The sequence below is a fragment of the Meles meles genome, chromosome 5, assembly GCF_922984935.1.
Source record: "Meles meles chromosome 5, mMelMel3.1 paternal haplotype, whole genome shotgun sequence".
Taxonomy (NCBI): domain Eukaryota; kingdom Metazoa; phylum Chordata; class Mammalia; order Carnivora; family Mustelidae; genus Meles; species Meles meles.
The window spans coordinates 13,267,062-13,282,960 of record NC_060070.1 but is presented as its reverse complement, the minus strand read 5'-3'; the positions used below and the strand labels follow the sequence as shown (position 1 = coordinate 13,282,960).

The window sequence follows — 15,899 nt, the reverse complement described above, 5'->3', positions numbered from 1 at the left end:
TCCTCTTTGGGGGCATCTGCTCTTCTTTCTCTCAGACTCTTGAGAAAGCCAAGGGGAGAAAGCTAACATCAGAAGGAGGGTAGGGGCACCTGGGTGGCTCAGTGGGTTAAGCCTCTGCCTTTGGCTCAGGTCATGGTCTCAGGGTCCTGGGATCAAGCCCCACATCGGGCTCTCTGCTCAGCGGGGAGCCTGCTTCCTCCTCTCTCTCTGCCTGCCTCTCTGCTTACTCGTGATCTCTCTCTGTCAAATAAATGAATCGTTAAAAAAAAAAAGAAAAAAGAAAAAAGAAGGAGGGTAGAAACAACTTCTCTCTTCATTTAAGTAAATAAAAGTCTTGTTTGGAAGACCCAGTTTGACTGTTCCTTGTCCTGTCATTTAACATGGGGTTTCCCAACAGTCTATAGAGAGCTGTTCTGCCCTCATCTGAAGGTTGTGGCGGGTGCTTAGGAAAGAGGTTGAGAATGTTTCTAGCTAGATGAGGCTGCTGAGGGGCTGGCCTGTGAGAAGGGTGTGTGTGGGTGTGTGGGTGTGTGTGTGTGTGTGTGTGTGTGTGTGTGTGTCTGCAACTTACACATGTTTATTGAAAAGGAGCTTTTTTCTTTAGGTTTCTAGAACAAGAGGATAAAGAGAAATTAAATAGAGAAGACTGATAAAATCATTACGTAGAGCTAAACAAAAGAGATTAAACCATAAGCTCTCTGAACGAATTATGTATGTATTTTTAACTCTATTGCCCAAGTTCTGTCACAGTGGGGCACCCTAGTAGGTATTCCACAGATACATGTTTATTAGTTATGTGAAAGTAATGAGGAACACTGAGGAATCTGAGAATAAGGCCTCAGTTAAATAGAAGGCCCTCTGATGCCTCGAGTGCCTCACGTGTGTATGGCCTCATTCAGTTAACAGCCACTGTGATCACACTATAATCCAAACCAGCTGGGGACGGAGTGGGGCAGGTAGTGTTCTATGCATTTATTTCACTTCTTTAAACAGAAAAAAAAAAAAAAAAAAAAAACAGGAAATGGAGTTAGGGATATAAAATTTTATGTGAGATGTATTCTGAGCAAGGACGTTTTACAAAATTTTTTAGGACAGAACCATGTATTAGTGATAAACACACAGATCATCATGATAATTACGCAGCATATAAGAAATTTTACAGATTTTTTTCACATAGAATTCTAAAAGCTATGAGATTGGTCACAGTACTTTCAGGTTTTCCTCCCTATGATGCTGATTCTCACTGTAGCATTTTCTTATAATGACTTCTGTCCTTTCCTCCTCAACATCGTAGTTCCCTCAGAAGAATCTTATTACTTCTCCCTAAAATAGCCATTTTGATATATGTAGTTCTCCAAAATGCTTCCAAATGGTGGAGAAGAAAGCAAGAGCACTTTAAGTGCTAAGGAGGTTGATCCTTAAAGCAACAGAAATAAATAAAACAAGGATGAAAATATGCTTTAAAATAGGATGAAAATATGCTTTAAACTCAAACACCTGACCAAAGTCATCTGTTCCCTAAAAGATTAGATTTAGCAATTTTCTCTACTTACACGCTCATTTCCTGTGCATTCTCAGCCGCAAAATAAAAGGTCTTGATCTGTGGATGGCTGATCTTAAAAGCACTTGAAGGGGAAAAAAACACAGCACATTAAGAATTAGAAATAATGTAGTTGTCAATGGGTTTAAAATAAATCAAATGTAGGTGTGGTACTTCATCTGCTTTCTCTGTAGATTGACAAAAAATAATTTAGTTACATTAAATATCCATTGCCTAATCTCTATTTCATGTAGAGAGCAAAGAATTAATTCATCATGCTGAGGCATCCAGATTAGGACTGAGTCTTGGCTAGTTGATAGTTTCTATTTTAAACGTATGGGCATATGCTTATATTTTCATTTGCTCACTGCTTTGCTAGAAAGAGACAATAAATTAAAATTTACAATCTCAGAGGTGTCCCTTAAGTGCTCAGATCAATAAAGCAAAATATTTACTCAAATTCAATCAAATACATACAAGAATGTTATGTGTAGGAATATAATCAAGTATAGAACTTCCACACTACGACAACACATCAAAAACTTTATCTAAGCCACCCTCTATGAGTAAAGGAAAAAATATATTTATATTTATTTTCTTTTAAGAAAACTATAAAACACTGAAGATTAGCAAACAATGAAGTGTTTCCCCTGTATCATTAGATCAGAAGTCCTGCAGTACAGGTCAGCGTTTTGGTAAATAACCAGTCTGGTCAAAACCACGAAAAGAAACACAACCTTATGTATCTCTGGATATGTGCAGCAACACTAGAGGGACAGAGACTTAAAGCTAATACCATTTTATTCGTTTTCTTAGAAAAATCTAGTCCGTTGCCACGACTGGTAGCACAGGTCAGTAGGGAAATAAATGCCTTTCTGATAAAACAGGAAAAAATGTCAAAAGTAGAAAAAGAACCACAAGAAAAAGGTAAGAGGGCACATTTGCAAAATGTGACTGGATGCTATCATGGTCAGAACGGAAATACAGTTGGCTGATCTAGAGAAGTCCTGTGAGTTCTAGGGAAGCTCAGACTCTCTGCGCTATTTGTTTCCTTCTCAAGGACCAGAAACTGGTGTCTTTTTTTGGTTCCTGTATGTTCTCAAATCTTTTGGACTTAAATTATATCAGGGTATAATCCCAAAGTCTAAGATAACTCAGAGAATGCTATTTCCAGGATGACAATGTTATGAACTAAAAAGAAGAAACAGGTCTTGTTAGTATAGCTGTAGCTCTGGAAAGTCCTATTGAACTAGTCACTCTCTTCATCAGCAAAATATCTTGACATCTGATCTCCTAGCCAATCCTGGATGGGAGTTTGTTTTTCGTTCCATCTCAGACACGGTTGTTAAAAACATTCCATGCCAAGGCTCCATGGGGTTTGAAGATCCATCTGTTCCACAAAGTGAAATTCCAGAAAACAAGAGGTTAAAGGCTTACAGTGCTGTTTAGGATGCCAACCCGTAAAATTCAAGAATCTCAGACATTTGGGTGTTATCTCCACTAACTTCCAAATCACCACATCACTCAAGAAACTAAAATTATGAAGGGATGTTATTCTGGCTCAGAGTTTTGTGGAAAACGATAGACAACTTACTGCTTTTTCTTGCATTCAGATGCTCTCTCCACAGTGAAATCGGGCAGGTTGACAAATCCATCAGCCTTCTCTGCCTGAGAAAAATACATACAACAGATATGAATAAATGAGTCAATCCTAGCAGTAAGTTTATAGAGATGATATACATTGAATAGAGATCGTATAATGAAATGAAAGAGAATCAAAAGATACCTCTCTGAATCAGCATTGGACTTACCCAGATACATCTTTTATGAAAGAAATTAATATTCTCCTGGTAAGTCATCCAGAATCTTTCCATGAGAAGTAACATGACACAGCTTAGTGATGGCCAAGGTAGGCCATGCCTAAAACTTAGCCACCCCCTTTCTGCCTCCCTGGAAAATACCAGCGCTAACCCATCAGAGCTCCACTCCCTGCTGAATTAGTAGGCTTCCTCAGCATCATCCTCATCTCCAATAAGCCAGTTATCATACTCCAGTAAGCTACAAGCACAGAAGGTAGAATGTGATTAGCATCCTAGCATATGGCAGACAGAGGCCAGATTTTGGAGTTAACAAATCAAGGTTCATGTCATATCTAACAACTTACTGTTTGTTAGAAGGCTTAAATGAGCTCAAATAAATAAAACACTTAATGGATACTCAACAAACAATAGTTCTTCTCCCAGATCTGTAGGTAGTTCTGCAGGGATTAAACTACAGAGCCATATCTTGGAAAATCTCATTTCCGTAATCAATTCCTAGGAGGCCTTTCTACAAAGGAAAGAATGCAGAAAAAAAAAAAATGACTCTTTTGGACATTACATGACTGTTCCTTCAAAACAACAAAAATTCTATAGGAAATGTAATTATCGTTTTACCTCTCTGAGAATTTATTAATCTTTATGGATAAAATACAACTGAACCACAAGAAGATTGGATTGCTTATCACAGAGAGACCCCAAATCTTCTTCCGTCTGTACTGGCGTCTCTGAGTAGAGAATACAGTCCACAAGATTAATCATAAATCAATCAGGGGCTAATGGGAGTGAGTAAAAAAAAACTGATTTTGAAAATGCAATCTTGGGACACCTGGGTGGCTCAGTCATTTAGGCATCTGTCTTCCATCAGGTCATGATCTCGAGGACCTGGAATCGAGTTCCGCATCTGGCTCTTTGCTCAAAGGAGAGCCTATTTTTCCCTCTCCCTCTGCCTGCTGCTGCTCCCCCTGCTTGTGTTCTCTCTCTCTCTGACAAATAAATAAAATCTTTTTTTTTTTAAAATACAATCTTAATTTTAGACATCCACTAGCTATTAGCTTAGTGTCGTGGGTCCTCTTACTTCACTTAATTATTCTGCGACTCTTTCCCTTATCCCCAACCAGAGTGCAAGTTCTACTCTTTCTTCAGAAAAATTAAACTGAAACACTCAAACTTATGTCTGTTCCATCTTCCCTCTCCTATATGAGCTAATCTATCCAAACTCTTCATTTGAAATACTTTCTTCGTATAAGGCTCAAAACTCAATTCTAAAGGGAACTTCCTTCTTAAAAAATCATATATGTATATATTTTTTTCATTCAATTCAACTATTTGTTGACAAACAGGTTACTCATCATTTCGCCGATCTTAGAAAGAATGTAAAGTACTTAAAGAACATAGACGGTGTAAATCAACTTTTTCTATAACACACAATGCTTCCTGTGGGTTCTTATCAGCATTTATAATAGTACAGTTTTGAAAAACTGTTAGGCTCCGGCAATTCTACTCCTAGACATACACCCAGAAGAAGCGAAAGCAAGTACCCAAATAAATATGTGACTATGCATGTCCACAGAAATATTACTCACAATAGCCAAAAGATAAAAACAGTCCCATCAACAGGGGAATAGATAAACCAATTGTAGTACATCCATACAATGGAAGATTCAGCCATAAAACCAAATGAAGCGCTGATACATGCTACAGTGTAACTGAACCTCAGCAGCATTATGCCAAGTGAAAGAAACCACACACAAAACATCACACCTTATATGATTCCATTTATGTGAACTCTCCAGAATAGGTAAATCCAGAGACAAAACACAGATGAGTGGTTGCCAGGGGTTGGGGAAAGTGGGGAATAGGGAGAAACTGTTTAATGGGTATGGGTTTTCCTTTTGGTGGGTTGAAAATGTTGAGAACTAGACAGAGGTGGTGGTTGCACAACATGGTGAGTGGACCAAATGCCACCGGATTGTTCACTTAAAAAATGGATAATCTTGGGGCACCTGTGTGGCTCAGTGGGTTAAGCCTCTGCCTTCGGCTTGGGTCATGGTCTCAGGGTCCTGGGATCGAGCCCCATGTTGGGCTCCTTGCTCAGCGGACAGCCTGCTTCCCCCTCTCTCTCTGCATGCCTCTCTGCATGCTTGTGATCTCTGTCTCTCTGTCAAATAACTCTTTAAAATCTTAAAAAAAAAAAAAAAAGGATAATCTTGGGGCGCCTAGGTGAATGTCTGACTAGAATGACTGACATTCTAGTTGAATGTCTGACTCTTGATTTCAACTCAGGTCATGATCTCAGGGCTGTGAAATCAAGCCCCGAGTCAGGCTCTGTGCCGGGCATGGATTATCTCTCTCGGGTGCCTGGGTAGTTCAGTGGGTTAAAGCCTCTGCCTTCAGCTCAGGTCATGATCCCAAGCTCCTGGGATGGAGCCCTGCATCGGGCTCTCTGCTCAGCAGGGAGCCTGCTTCCTCCTCTCTCTCTCTCTCTTTGCCTGCCTCTCTGCTTACTTGTGATCTCTGTCAAATAAATAAATAAAATCTTAAAAAAAAAAAGATTATCTCTCTCTTCCTCTGTCCTTCCCTCCACTCTCTCTTAAAAATAAAAAAAGTATAATCTTATAAGAATTGCATCTCAATTAAAAGACGTAACCTATATTAGGCTGAACTATTTTTATGTAAATTTCTATAATTTTGTTAGAAAGAAAACAACTTATATCCACTATTTGCTTCTATTTCCTCCCCTCATTCATTGCTATGACCACTGTTCCACAGAAGCTGTAGTTACATGAACCCCAATGAGTTTCATGTTGCTAAGTCCCATCCACCTTTTTTGGTCCTCACTTAACTGAACTCTAGTAACTGATAGTAAAACTCAAGGTCTACGTCTAGACATACCTCATTTCTTGCCTTTCTGACATATCCCTATTGCTCCCTTTCTCCTCCAACTACTCCTTGCTTACTTTCACTAAGTCCTCTTCTCTTGCCTTTTTCTTAAATGTTGGTGTTCCCCAGAACTTCCAAACACAAACCTAATCTCTTCTCATTCCAATACTCTCTGTCAGGGACCATATGCACAATCATGGCTACATGTATCACCACAGTTACACACATATTCAAAATCGATACCTCAAACTGGGATTTAACCCTGAGCTCCTGTCCCGGAGATCCAACTGCCTGGAGTACCTGTTCCCATGAGAATTCCATAGGTTCCCTCCTACAGACTGAATATTTCTATCTGCCGACCTCAAATCCCAATTCTGAAGCCCTAAGTCCCAGTGTGATGGTATTTGGAGGTGGGGCATTTGGGAAGTAACTAGTTTTATATAAAGTCCTGCAGGTGAATCCCCCATAATCAGATTAGTGCCCAAAGACCAGAGTCCCACACCTCTCTCTCTCCACTAAGTAACGTTACAGCAAAAAAAGCAGCCATCTGTCATCCAGAAAGAAGGCCCTCACCAAACACAGAGTCTTTCAGCACCTTGACTCAGTCTTCTCAGCCTTCCAACCTATGAGGAATCAATGACTACTGTGTAAGCCACCAGGTGAAGACATTTTGTCATAGCTGTACAAAGGAAGACACTCTCCAAGAGTCATAAATCCAACACCAAACTTACTATTTTATTCCACAAAACGCCTGCTCCTCTTTTTTCTATGCTCTCTACTTCATTGAATGATATCACTGTCAATCCTGTTGTCAAAAAAGGAAATGGGGCAGACATCTTTGACTCTTCCATCCCCTTCTCAGCGCACATACACGTCATCGTGGAGATGTATTCCGCTGCCTCGGTCCCAGGATTCCTTCCATGCACCACCTAGCACCTCCGTCAGCTTACCACTGATTCTCACCTCCCTTACTGTGAAGTCTGGCAAGCCATTTTCAACCTTCCTCTAATTTTGTCCTTCCCTCCAATATGATGTCCAAATCACAATCACAGCAAATCGTGACTCCTTGAACACACTTCATGTCACTTCTCTCGCTAAAATCCTGCACAGTTCCCAGTGGCCCTTGGACCACGTCTGAGTGCCTCAGCAGAGCAGAAAGACCCTTCGTGATCAAGGCCTGCTTAATTACACATTTTCATCTCCCCCCTCACTCAACCAAAAATACACAAAAAATTCAAACAAATTAAAAAACTATACCTCCATTTGAGCTGAATTAGAATTGACACCAAATTTATGGCATTATCATTCTGTAGACAATTTATTTTCAGAACAAAAAGCTCATCCTAGATGACAACAATATAAAATCAATCAGCAAAAACTGAAATATATATAAATTACAAATCTCCATCGGGGTGGATTTTTTTTTTTCTGTATAACAGAAATGGCTGAGAGTCCTTCAACTAAGAACCAAAATGAATTTGAGTAAAAGATACCTTAGTTTTTCCTAGGTAAACCTTTCCTTCATTAAGAAAGGCATCTTTTCATTGTACTAAAGACATTCAAGCTGTATTCAAAATCACAGATAACTGTGTCAAATTTGCCTTTGCTTATTTGACTTGCAAAAATGCCTTAAAAATGACAATCACATTGGGAAATCCTAAAGGAATGACAGTTTTCTCCTCTTCCTCCTCCTTTTTCTCCTCCTACCCCCTCACATCCCTCATTCCTTGTTATATTAACCAAAATAACTTTTCTCAAATGTATCCTTCCTCCTCAATAATTCCTAACTTTCTGAAAAGTTATTTGAAAGTTCTGCATCAGTACCTGAAATTTACCTTCTGTATCCAAATGTAAGAAAAATCTTGTTCTCTTGGGGTGCCTGGGTAACTTGGTCAGTTAAGTGTCCAGCACTTGATTTCAGCTCAAGTCATGCTCTGAGGATCATGACAGCGAACCTCACCTCGGGCTCCATGCTCAGCTGAGAATCTGCTGGGATTCTCTCTCTTCCTGTCCCTCTGTCCCTTGCCTCCCCCCATTCTTGTGCTCATCTGTCTCTCTCTCTCTCACTCAAATAAATAAACAAATTCTTCCAAAAGTCTTGTTTTCTTGCCAGATGTAACCAACCATCCTTTGGCCATCGTGCAACCTTGTCTTACCAAGTCTATCTTTTTTTTTTTTTAAGATTTTATTTATTTATTTGGCAGACAGAGATCACAGGTAGACAGAGAGGCAGGCAGAGAGAGAGGAGGAAGCAGGCTCCCCGCTGAGCAGAGAGCCCCATGCGGGGCTCGATCGCAGGACCCTGAGATCATGACCTGAGCCGAAGGCAGTGGCTTAACCCACTGAGCCACCCAGGTGCCCCCCAAGTCTATCTTAAATTCGGAAGTGAGACAATGCTACTCCATGTCTTTTATGACAGTCAACAATCTCAGAGATATTCTTCCTCACACATGAGTTCATCCACCTCCACCAGCAACTTTGATTTGATCTCAGTGGGATCCCATCTTTAGTTGCTGTATTAGACAGCATCAAGTACACATTTTTATCAAAACTGTTAGAGTTACACATTCGTTTATTCAACAAATATTTATTATGCACTCTATTTCTAACACACACTCTGTCAGATATGTGAGGTCTATCAGTGGACAAAACAGACAGAGATCTCTACCTTTAAGGGGAAAACAGACAATAGCTCAACATATAAACACATTTATCAGCATGAATTACACAGCCCATGGTGGACCGTAATTGCTATGGAAAAAAGATAAAGATGATCAGAGTAAAAGGGTTCTGACTGTAAGCAGGGCAGGTTGCCCTTGTGCTCTGAAACTTATAATACCCTTCCAAATTTACTCCCCTAGATATAACTCCACAAATCAACTTAGGTGTGACCTTCTCCAAAACTTTCCCCTGTTCCTCTAAGCCTAAAATAAATGTCCTCCTCTTTGTGCCCAGAGGTAGGCTATGCTTCTATACTTCTCTTCCTGTATTGAGCTATCTGTTTTTCCCATACACTGTGAGCTCTTTGAAGGAAATGATTTTGTCAGTTATTGTTATATCATTAACACTTGGGACAGTGTAGGCGCTCAATACATGTGAAGCAAAGAAAGGAGTTTTATGCTTGAATGAATGACAGGAACATTAATATTTCCTCTGACAATAAAGAAAGTGCTAAAACGAGATGCAGAAGCCACTTTGGAAAACTGGCAATTTCTAAAAAACATAGACATATTATTACCATACAACCCTGCAATCCCACTCCCAGGTATCTACACGAGAGAAACGAAAGCTTATGCCCACACAAAGATGTGCATGCAAATATTTGTAACAGCATTATTCATAATAACCCAAAACTGGAAACAATTTAAATATCCATCAACGCGTAAATAGTGTGGTCTACTCATACAATAGAATATTGTTAGTGAACTATCGATGCTTGGTAAAAGATGGATGAACCTTGAAAACATGTTGCTGCCTGAAAGCCAGAAATAAAAAACCACATATTACTGCAGGATTCCTTTATGTGAATGTAGAGAGAAGGCAAATAGTGGGGTTGACTGGAGTCAGGGTTGGAAATGAAAATTAACTGTAAATGGGCATGAAAGGTTTTATTGATGTCATGAAAATTATATAAAACGGATTCATTATGATAGTTTCATCAGTCAGTAAATTTATCAAAAACTATTGAATTGTAAATGTTAATGGGGTGAATCTTATGATCTGTCAAATATATTTCAATGAAACTGTTTTTAAAAATACAAGATGCAAAGAAAGTTTGGGAAATAGAAAACCATAATGAACTCCCTTCTCTTTGGGTATCAGTAAAACTTGAAAGAAGGTAAATATGAGGTCTCAGACGTTTCCTTTGGTGACTCAATATGATTTGTTCAAACTTTAGACAAAATTGGTTTACTATTTCCCATATTCTATAACTTAAGCTAAATTATGGCTTCAGTTTTGGACTATAGAAATTTTAGAGAGAAAGATATTTTATATAGAATTTGCCACACTTTGAACATAATTTTGAAAATTAATTGAAATGGGGCATCAAATTTTAATATTTAAATGCAAACATCACTATCCATTGCCATCGATAATATTTGACTCTTTCACACCACAAATACTTTTCAAAATAGACAAAATCCCCTCATAAGTATTTACAGATATCAGAAAGGTAGAAGGATAGAGCTAGAAAAATAAGGGTGAATATATATATATATGTATATATATATATGTATATATACATATATATATATATATATTCCAGAGTAAGTAGGTTAAAGAAGACCAAACCAGAAACAAAGGAAGTGTGATATAGGAAACTGTTATATGTTTCACGGTTAAAAATAAAAAGTATAATTATCTCTCTATTCTCGATGGAATCATAGTTCCCTGATTCTAAGAAACCTGATTTTTTACACTTCAGTAAATCTGAAATCAAAAGGTACCTTAGAATCTATATGTATTTTTAGTGCTTCAGTTCCCCCCAAAACCTGATATTAAATTGTGGGTCTTTAAATGAATAGAATCTTAAATTGAAGGGGAAAAAATAGTTTAGAAAAAAAACTGTTTCTTGGTAAGATGTTTTCGTGTTTACATTTGAATATGTATTTAATATTCTTGTAATGACTTAAAATAAACGTAAGTGAGGTTATCCAGTGACTATCAGAATCAGGAGAAGCTGCAAAACTCCATTTTCTCCAAATAAACCCATGGTTTGCTCAGTTCTGCCCTGAAACCCCCAGCATGCTGGAAACAAGCAAAATCTAAGCTCTAAGCGGAACCATACTTTCTCATGTTATCCTGAACAGTTGTTCCTAACTCTCAGGGTACACACAGACTGATGACCACTATAGAAATCTGTATTATAGTCTCTAAAATGCAAACCAATGTGGAAGAAAAGAAAAGAGGAGCTACAGTCAATTATGAAAGCTCTGGTTCTACAGAGGAACAGTCATTCTCATACACGGCTGGTGGTGGTGCAGAACGGAGCCCAATGGAAGGACACTGGTCAGTAACTGGCAAAACAGCATCACCCTCCGACCCAGAAATACAACATCCAGGATCTGTCCTAAATAAATATGTGTAGTAACATGTGCATGGTAATATTATTTGCAATAACAAAAGAATCCAAATGTGTATCATTAGGAGACTGTTGAATACTTTGTGGCATCCATAGGCAATGAATAGGTATATTCATATGTGTGTGTGTGTGTGTGTGTGTGTGTGTGTATAGTATAGTAACCTCCCAGACACAGTAAGAGAAAAAGTAAGGTACAGGAACGATAGATATAGTATGTGAATTTTATGTACGAAAAGAGATAGGATATGCCTCTGCATATATGCATCCTTATATTTGCAGAAGGAAACCATGCAGGAAATGCAAACACAAAAGGAGGGGGAAGAGAGGGTAGAGAAATAGGAACAAGAGCAAGACTTGTTTGGTTGTAAATTTGTTGCATAGTTTTGACTTTGGAATTAGGTAGATGATTTATATTTTTTGAATTTTTTTTTAAGTGAAGCAAGTCCTAAAAACAAATGAACCTAACTGAATCTAAACATGGTGAGGTCGCCCCCTCCCCGAATTATAATAACTACTCCAAGAAACCTGAAGAGCCCAGAATTTTGACTATACATAGTTGGTGGAACATAAGCTGAGGACTCTTAGTAGAGACACTGCTATTTTTTTAGATAGTTTGAAGTAGTTTCTTCCGACATTCCCCACACAGACATAAAAGAACTGCACAGAACCCAAAGGCTCCCTCAATCTCTGCCCATGTTAGAGGCCGCCACGCTGCTCTGTTCTGATAAGCAGCTCATCTCCCTCTTCCTTTCAGAAAAGGAAATGCATGCACATTCTGCAACTGTTACTTGGACCTACAGGCCAAGAGCTGAGCTTATTAGCGCTGGGCTGTGACAAGCACTGCAAGGGAAGCAAGAAAAAATGTTTGCCTTCCTTGTCTTCCTCTCTTCTAGACACGGCAAGCAGGCCTGACAGTGACGAGGCCTGAAATCCTGTTAAGAAACATGACAAACTTGAAAAATCTCTAATAAGAGCTCACATTTACTGACTGCTAACAAGCACCCTTGAGGTACTACCATCATAGCCAGGGGAGGGAAATGACCACCTCTGGACACCAGAACGCATGAAACTGATCGGTTTTTAATTTCGCCACCAAACTAGGTGAGCATCATAAATGGGAAAGTTATGGGGTTATTGTTAAAGAAACAGTACTCAGACCAGAACACAGAAATCAGTTAACTAATTCAAAATAGGAGATTGAACAGTCTCAACCAGGAGCTAAAATAGAAGAGAATCTACAGTCGATGAACACACGAAAAAGAATCCCAGATTTAGAACTGGAATATTTCAAGGAAAGCCGCTGACGGTCTGATCTTAATCAGAGCATGTGATCTCTCAGGTCAGGGTCCACACAGCAAGAAAGCAGATATAGCCAGGTAGAAGCCAGCTAGAGTTAAGTCGGAGGCAGAGTGATAAAAAAAATTTAAGATTCTATTGCCATTAATTCCCGGGCATCAATGATAAGAATGGGGAAAAGGAATAGAAAGAAAAGACAAAGAATGATCCAGAAAGAAAAAGATGAAGTAAAATAAGTTTTTATTCTGTCCATTGTCAGCTGACCCTCTGAATAACGGTCTCAATATCCTAGCTCTCCCTTGTCTTCTTTGCGTCGGATTAATCACTATAAAAAAATATTTTAGGGGCTCCTGGGTGGCTCAGTTCGTTAAGCATGTGACTCTTGATTTTAGCTCAGGTCATGATCTCAAGGTCCTGGATTCAGCCCTGCCTCAAGCCCCACAGAACAGAGTCTGCTTGGGATTCTCTGTCTCCTTCTCCCTCTGCTCCTGCCCCCACTCATTCCTTGAGTAAGTAAGTAAATAAATAAATATCTTTTTAAAAATATTTTAAATTCTTTGGACAGCCATAATGCTAGCAAGTTCATTATATCCTTCATGCATTACCTAGGTTATGTTTTTGTTAAAATATTATTGCATTTGAGTTTATCTAATATCACCCTATGAATATAAGGAGATTCTGATCCAAAGATACTCTTCTTACAAATGCTTGGAAGTAGATACTCCACATAGAAAACATTAGGTAGATGTGTTTAACTAAGAAACAGCAAGACCCGATTTCCTACAGAACCCACACGTTCCCAGCCTGAATTATAGAAGTGGACTGAAGCTTTGCCAGTGATCATCGTGATGGCTCTGATGATGCTCTGAGGAGGACAGACAGTCCTCGGAAGGAAGCAGACCACAGACCACTGGTAGCAGATGCTGAGGGTAAGTCAGCCACATGCCCCCAGCCTTACCGCCAGGCCAGGTTGACCAGACTTTCCATGACTGCCCAGGAAGCACTGGCCTCTTGATGAGCCCTTCAGCTATGATTGATGGGACTCAGAGTTTAAATAACCCCAGCTCCCGGCCCCTTGTGGGGGAAAACTCGGAGATGCATGTTTTCTAAAGTCTCTCAGAGTTCCCCAGCAGAACTGGACTTCAGTTCCCTGGTCATAATTTGCCCACAAAGGAGAGTTTTACCAACTAACTTTCCACCCTGTCCCACTTCCCCATTTCCTTTCCAAGTATTTCTAGTGTTACTTTCCAAATATACTACCTGTACCCAAATCCCCATCTCAGGGCCTGCTTCTGGGGAATCTAAAACAGGATGCCGTTTCTCTCGCAGAAGTATTTCTACTCATGGTTCCTACTCATGAACAGCCCAACTCTTGGCACCATAATCCCCCTTCATTATTTCTTCCTAAGTACACCCAAGACCATGACTACCTCACTACAGTATTAGGTCACATTTCAGTGGTGAATAAGAAGTGACTGGCATCCTTCTGTGATTTGTGAATCAGTTCTCCTAGTTAACATTCTTACTATATTCTTCCAATCTCTTTTTATGGAATCATAGTTTTAAAGAGATTAAGTTACTAGTGAACTTTCTGGTAGTCTGGTGAAGTTAGTCATTGCCTTCTGAAATATCATTTTAAAACGTTTAAGATGGAAACTTCACCATATAAAAGAGACTAGTGTTATTGTTCTCTGTAATATACAATGCTGAGCACACAGACCTTTCATGATCTGGCTCTGTCCACATCATCTCTCACTTTTCAGAAGGCTTAAAACCCTAGAAATAATTTCCACCTACACAGGACTGGTGTCAAGACAAGAAAGAAAGAAAGAGAAGAAGGAAAACAGAAAAAAGGAGAAGGGGGGAAGGAAGGAAGGGAGGGAGGGAGGGAAGGGGAGGGGAGGAAGGAGAGAAAAATGAGAAAGCACTACATAGGAAGAAAATTTTTTTAAATGAGTATGAAGAAATTTGATGAAATCTCACTATTGCAGAATAAATTGCATATCTTGCTATCTAATAAATTTTATCTACTATCCATGGTTAGAGCAGGAGTGGGGGAAGAGTAAATAAGGGAACACCATTTAGCAAAATTAAAAATCTGCTGCATTCTCTTTCAAAATTAGAAATTTAGGAGAAATAAAAAATAAGATTTGTTCTTTTAAAATCAGTCAATATAATACATAATCTTTCCTTCACGCAACGTATATTGAATCTTCCAATATTTCTTGGGACTTTCAAATATCTTCAAACTGTTTTCATGAGTTTCATGAGTGCCATTAAGGTATGACTCAACCCCAACAAAAATGGGAAAAGATATTTCTCCAAATGGGATGTACACATGGCCAAAAAAAATATGAAAAGATGGTCAAGGTTAATAATCACTAGGGAAATGCAAATCAAAACTATAATGAGATAATATTTAACACAGTAAATAAATAAATAATTTTTTAAAAGAACGGCTATTATTAAAAAAAATTATATGGTCTCACTTATTTGTGGAGCATAACAAATAACATGGAGGACATGGGGAGATGGAGAGGAGAGGGAGTTGAGGGAAACTGGAAGGGGAGATGAACCATGAGAGACTATGGACTCTGAAAAACAACCAGAGGGTTATGAAGGGGCGGCGGGGGGAGCGGGGGGGGGGGATGGGGGGTGGGAGGTTGAGGAACCAGGTGGTGGGTAATAGGGAGGGAACGTACTGCATGGAGCACTGGGTGTGATGCCAAAACAATGAACACTGTTATGCTGTAAATAAAAAAATAAAAATAAATAAATTTAAAAAAAAAAAAAAGGTAAAACAGGGGGTGCCCGGGTGACTCAGTTAAGCACCCAACTCTTGATTTTGGTTCAGTCATGATCTCAGGATTGTGAGATCGGACTCCACACTGCAGAGTCTGCTTGAGATTCTCTTCTGTGCTCCTCCCGCTGCCCTTCCCCCTCACATGCTCTCTCTCAAATACATAAGTAAATCTTTAAAAAGTTAAAAAAAAATTAAAATCTAAAAAAAATAAATAACAGAAAATAACAATTGCTGTTGAGGAGGTGGAGAAATTGGAACCCTTGTACACTATTGGAGAAAAGTGTAAAATAGTGCAGCCTCTATAGCAAACAGTATGTCAGTTCCTCAAAAAATTAAGGATAGAACTACCCTATGATCCAGCAATCCCACTCCTGGGAACATAACCAAAAAAACCAAAAAAAAAAAAAACCTGAAAGCAATGTTTCAAACAAATATTTATACACTAATGTCTATAGCAGCTGAAAGGTGGACACAACC

General features: G+C 39.0%; 1 protein-coding gene across 8 annotated transcripts in view; it reads right to left on the bottom strand.

Annotated features, from left to right (window-relative positions):
* Positions 1–15,899, bottom strand: part of IPCEF1 (interaction protein for cytohesin exchange factors 1) — a 186,734-nt gene that overhangs the window by 50,033 nt on the left and 120,802 nt on the right. For all 8 annotated transcript variants that reach the window (XM_046006850.1, XM_046006852.1, XM_046006854.1 and 5 more), the window contains 2 exons: positions 3,135–3,208; positions 1,554–1,625 (listed from right to left, as the gene is read on the bottom strand). In XM_046006850.1, the coding sequence (XP_045862806.1) occupies positions 1,554–1,625; positions 3,135–3,208 (146 nt within the window). The remainder of the gene's footprint in view (positions 1–1,553; positions 1,626–3,134; positions 3,209–15,899) is intronic.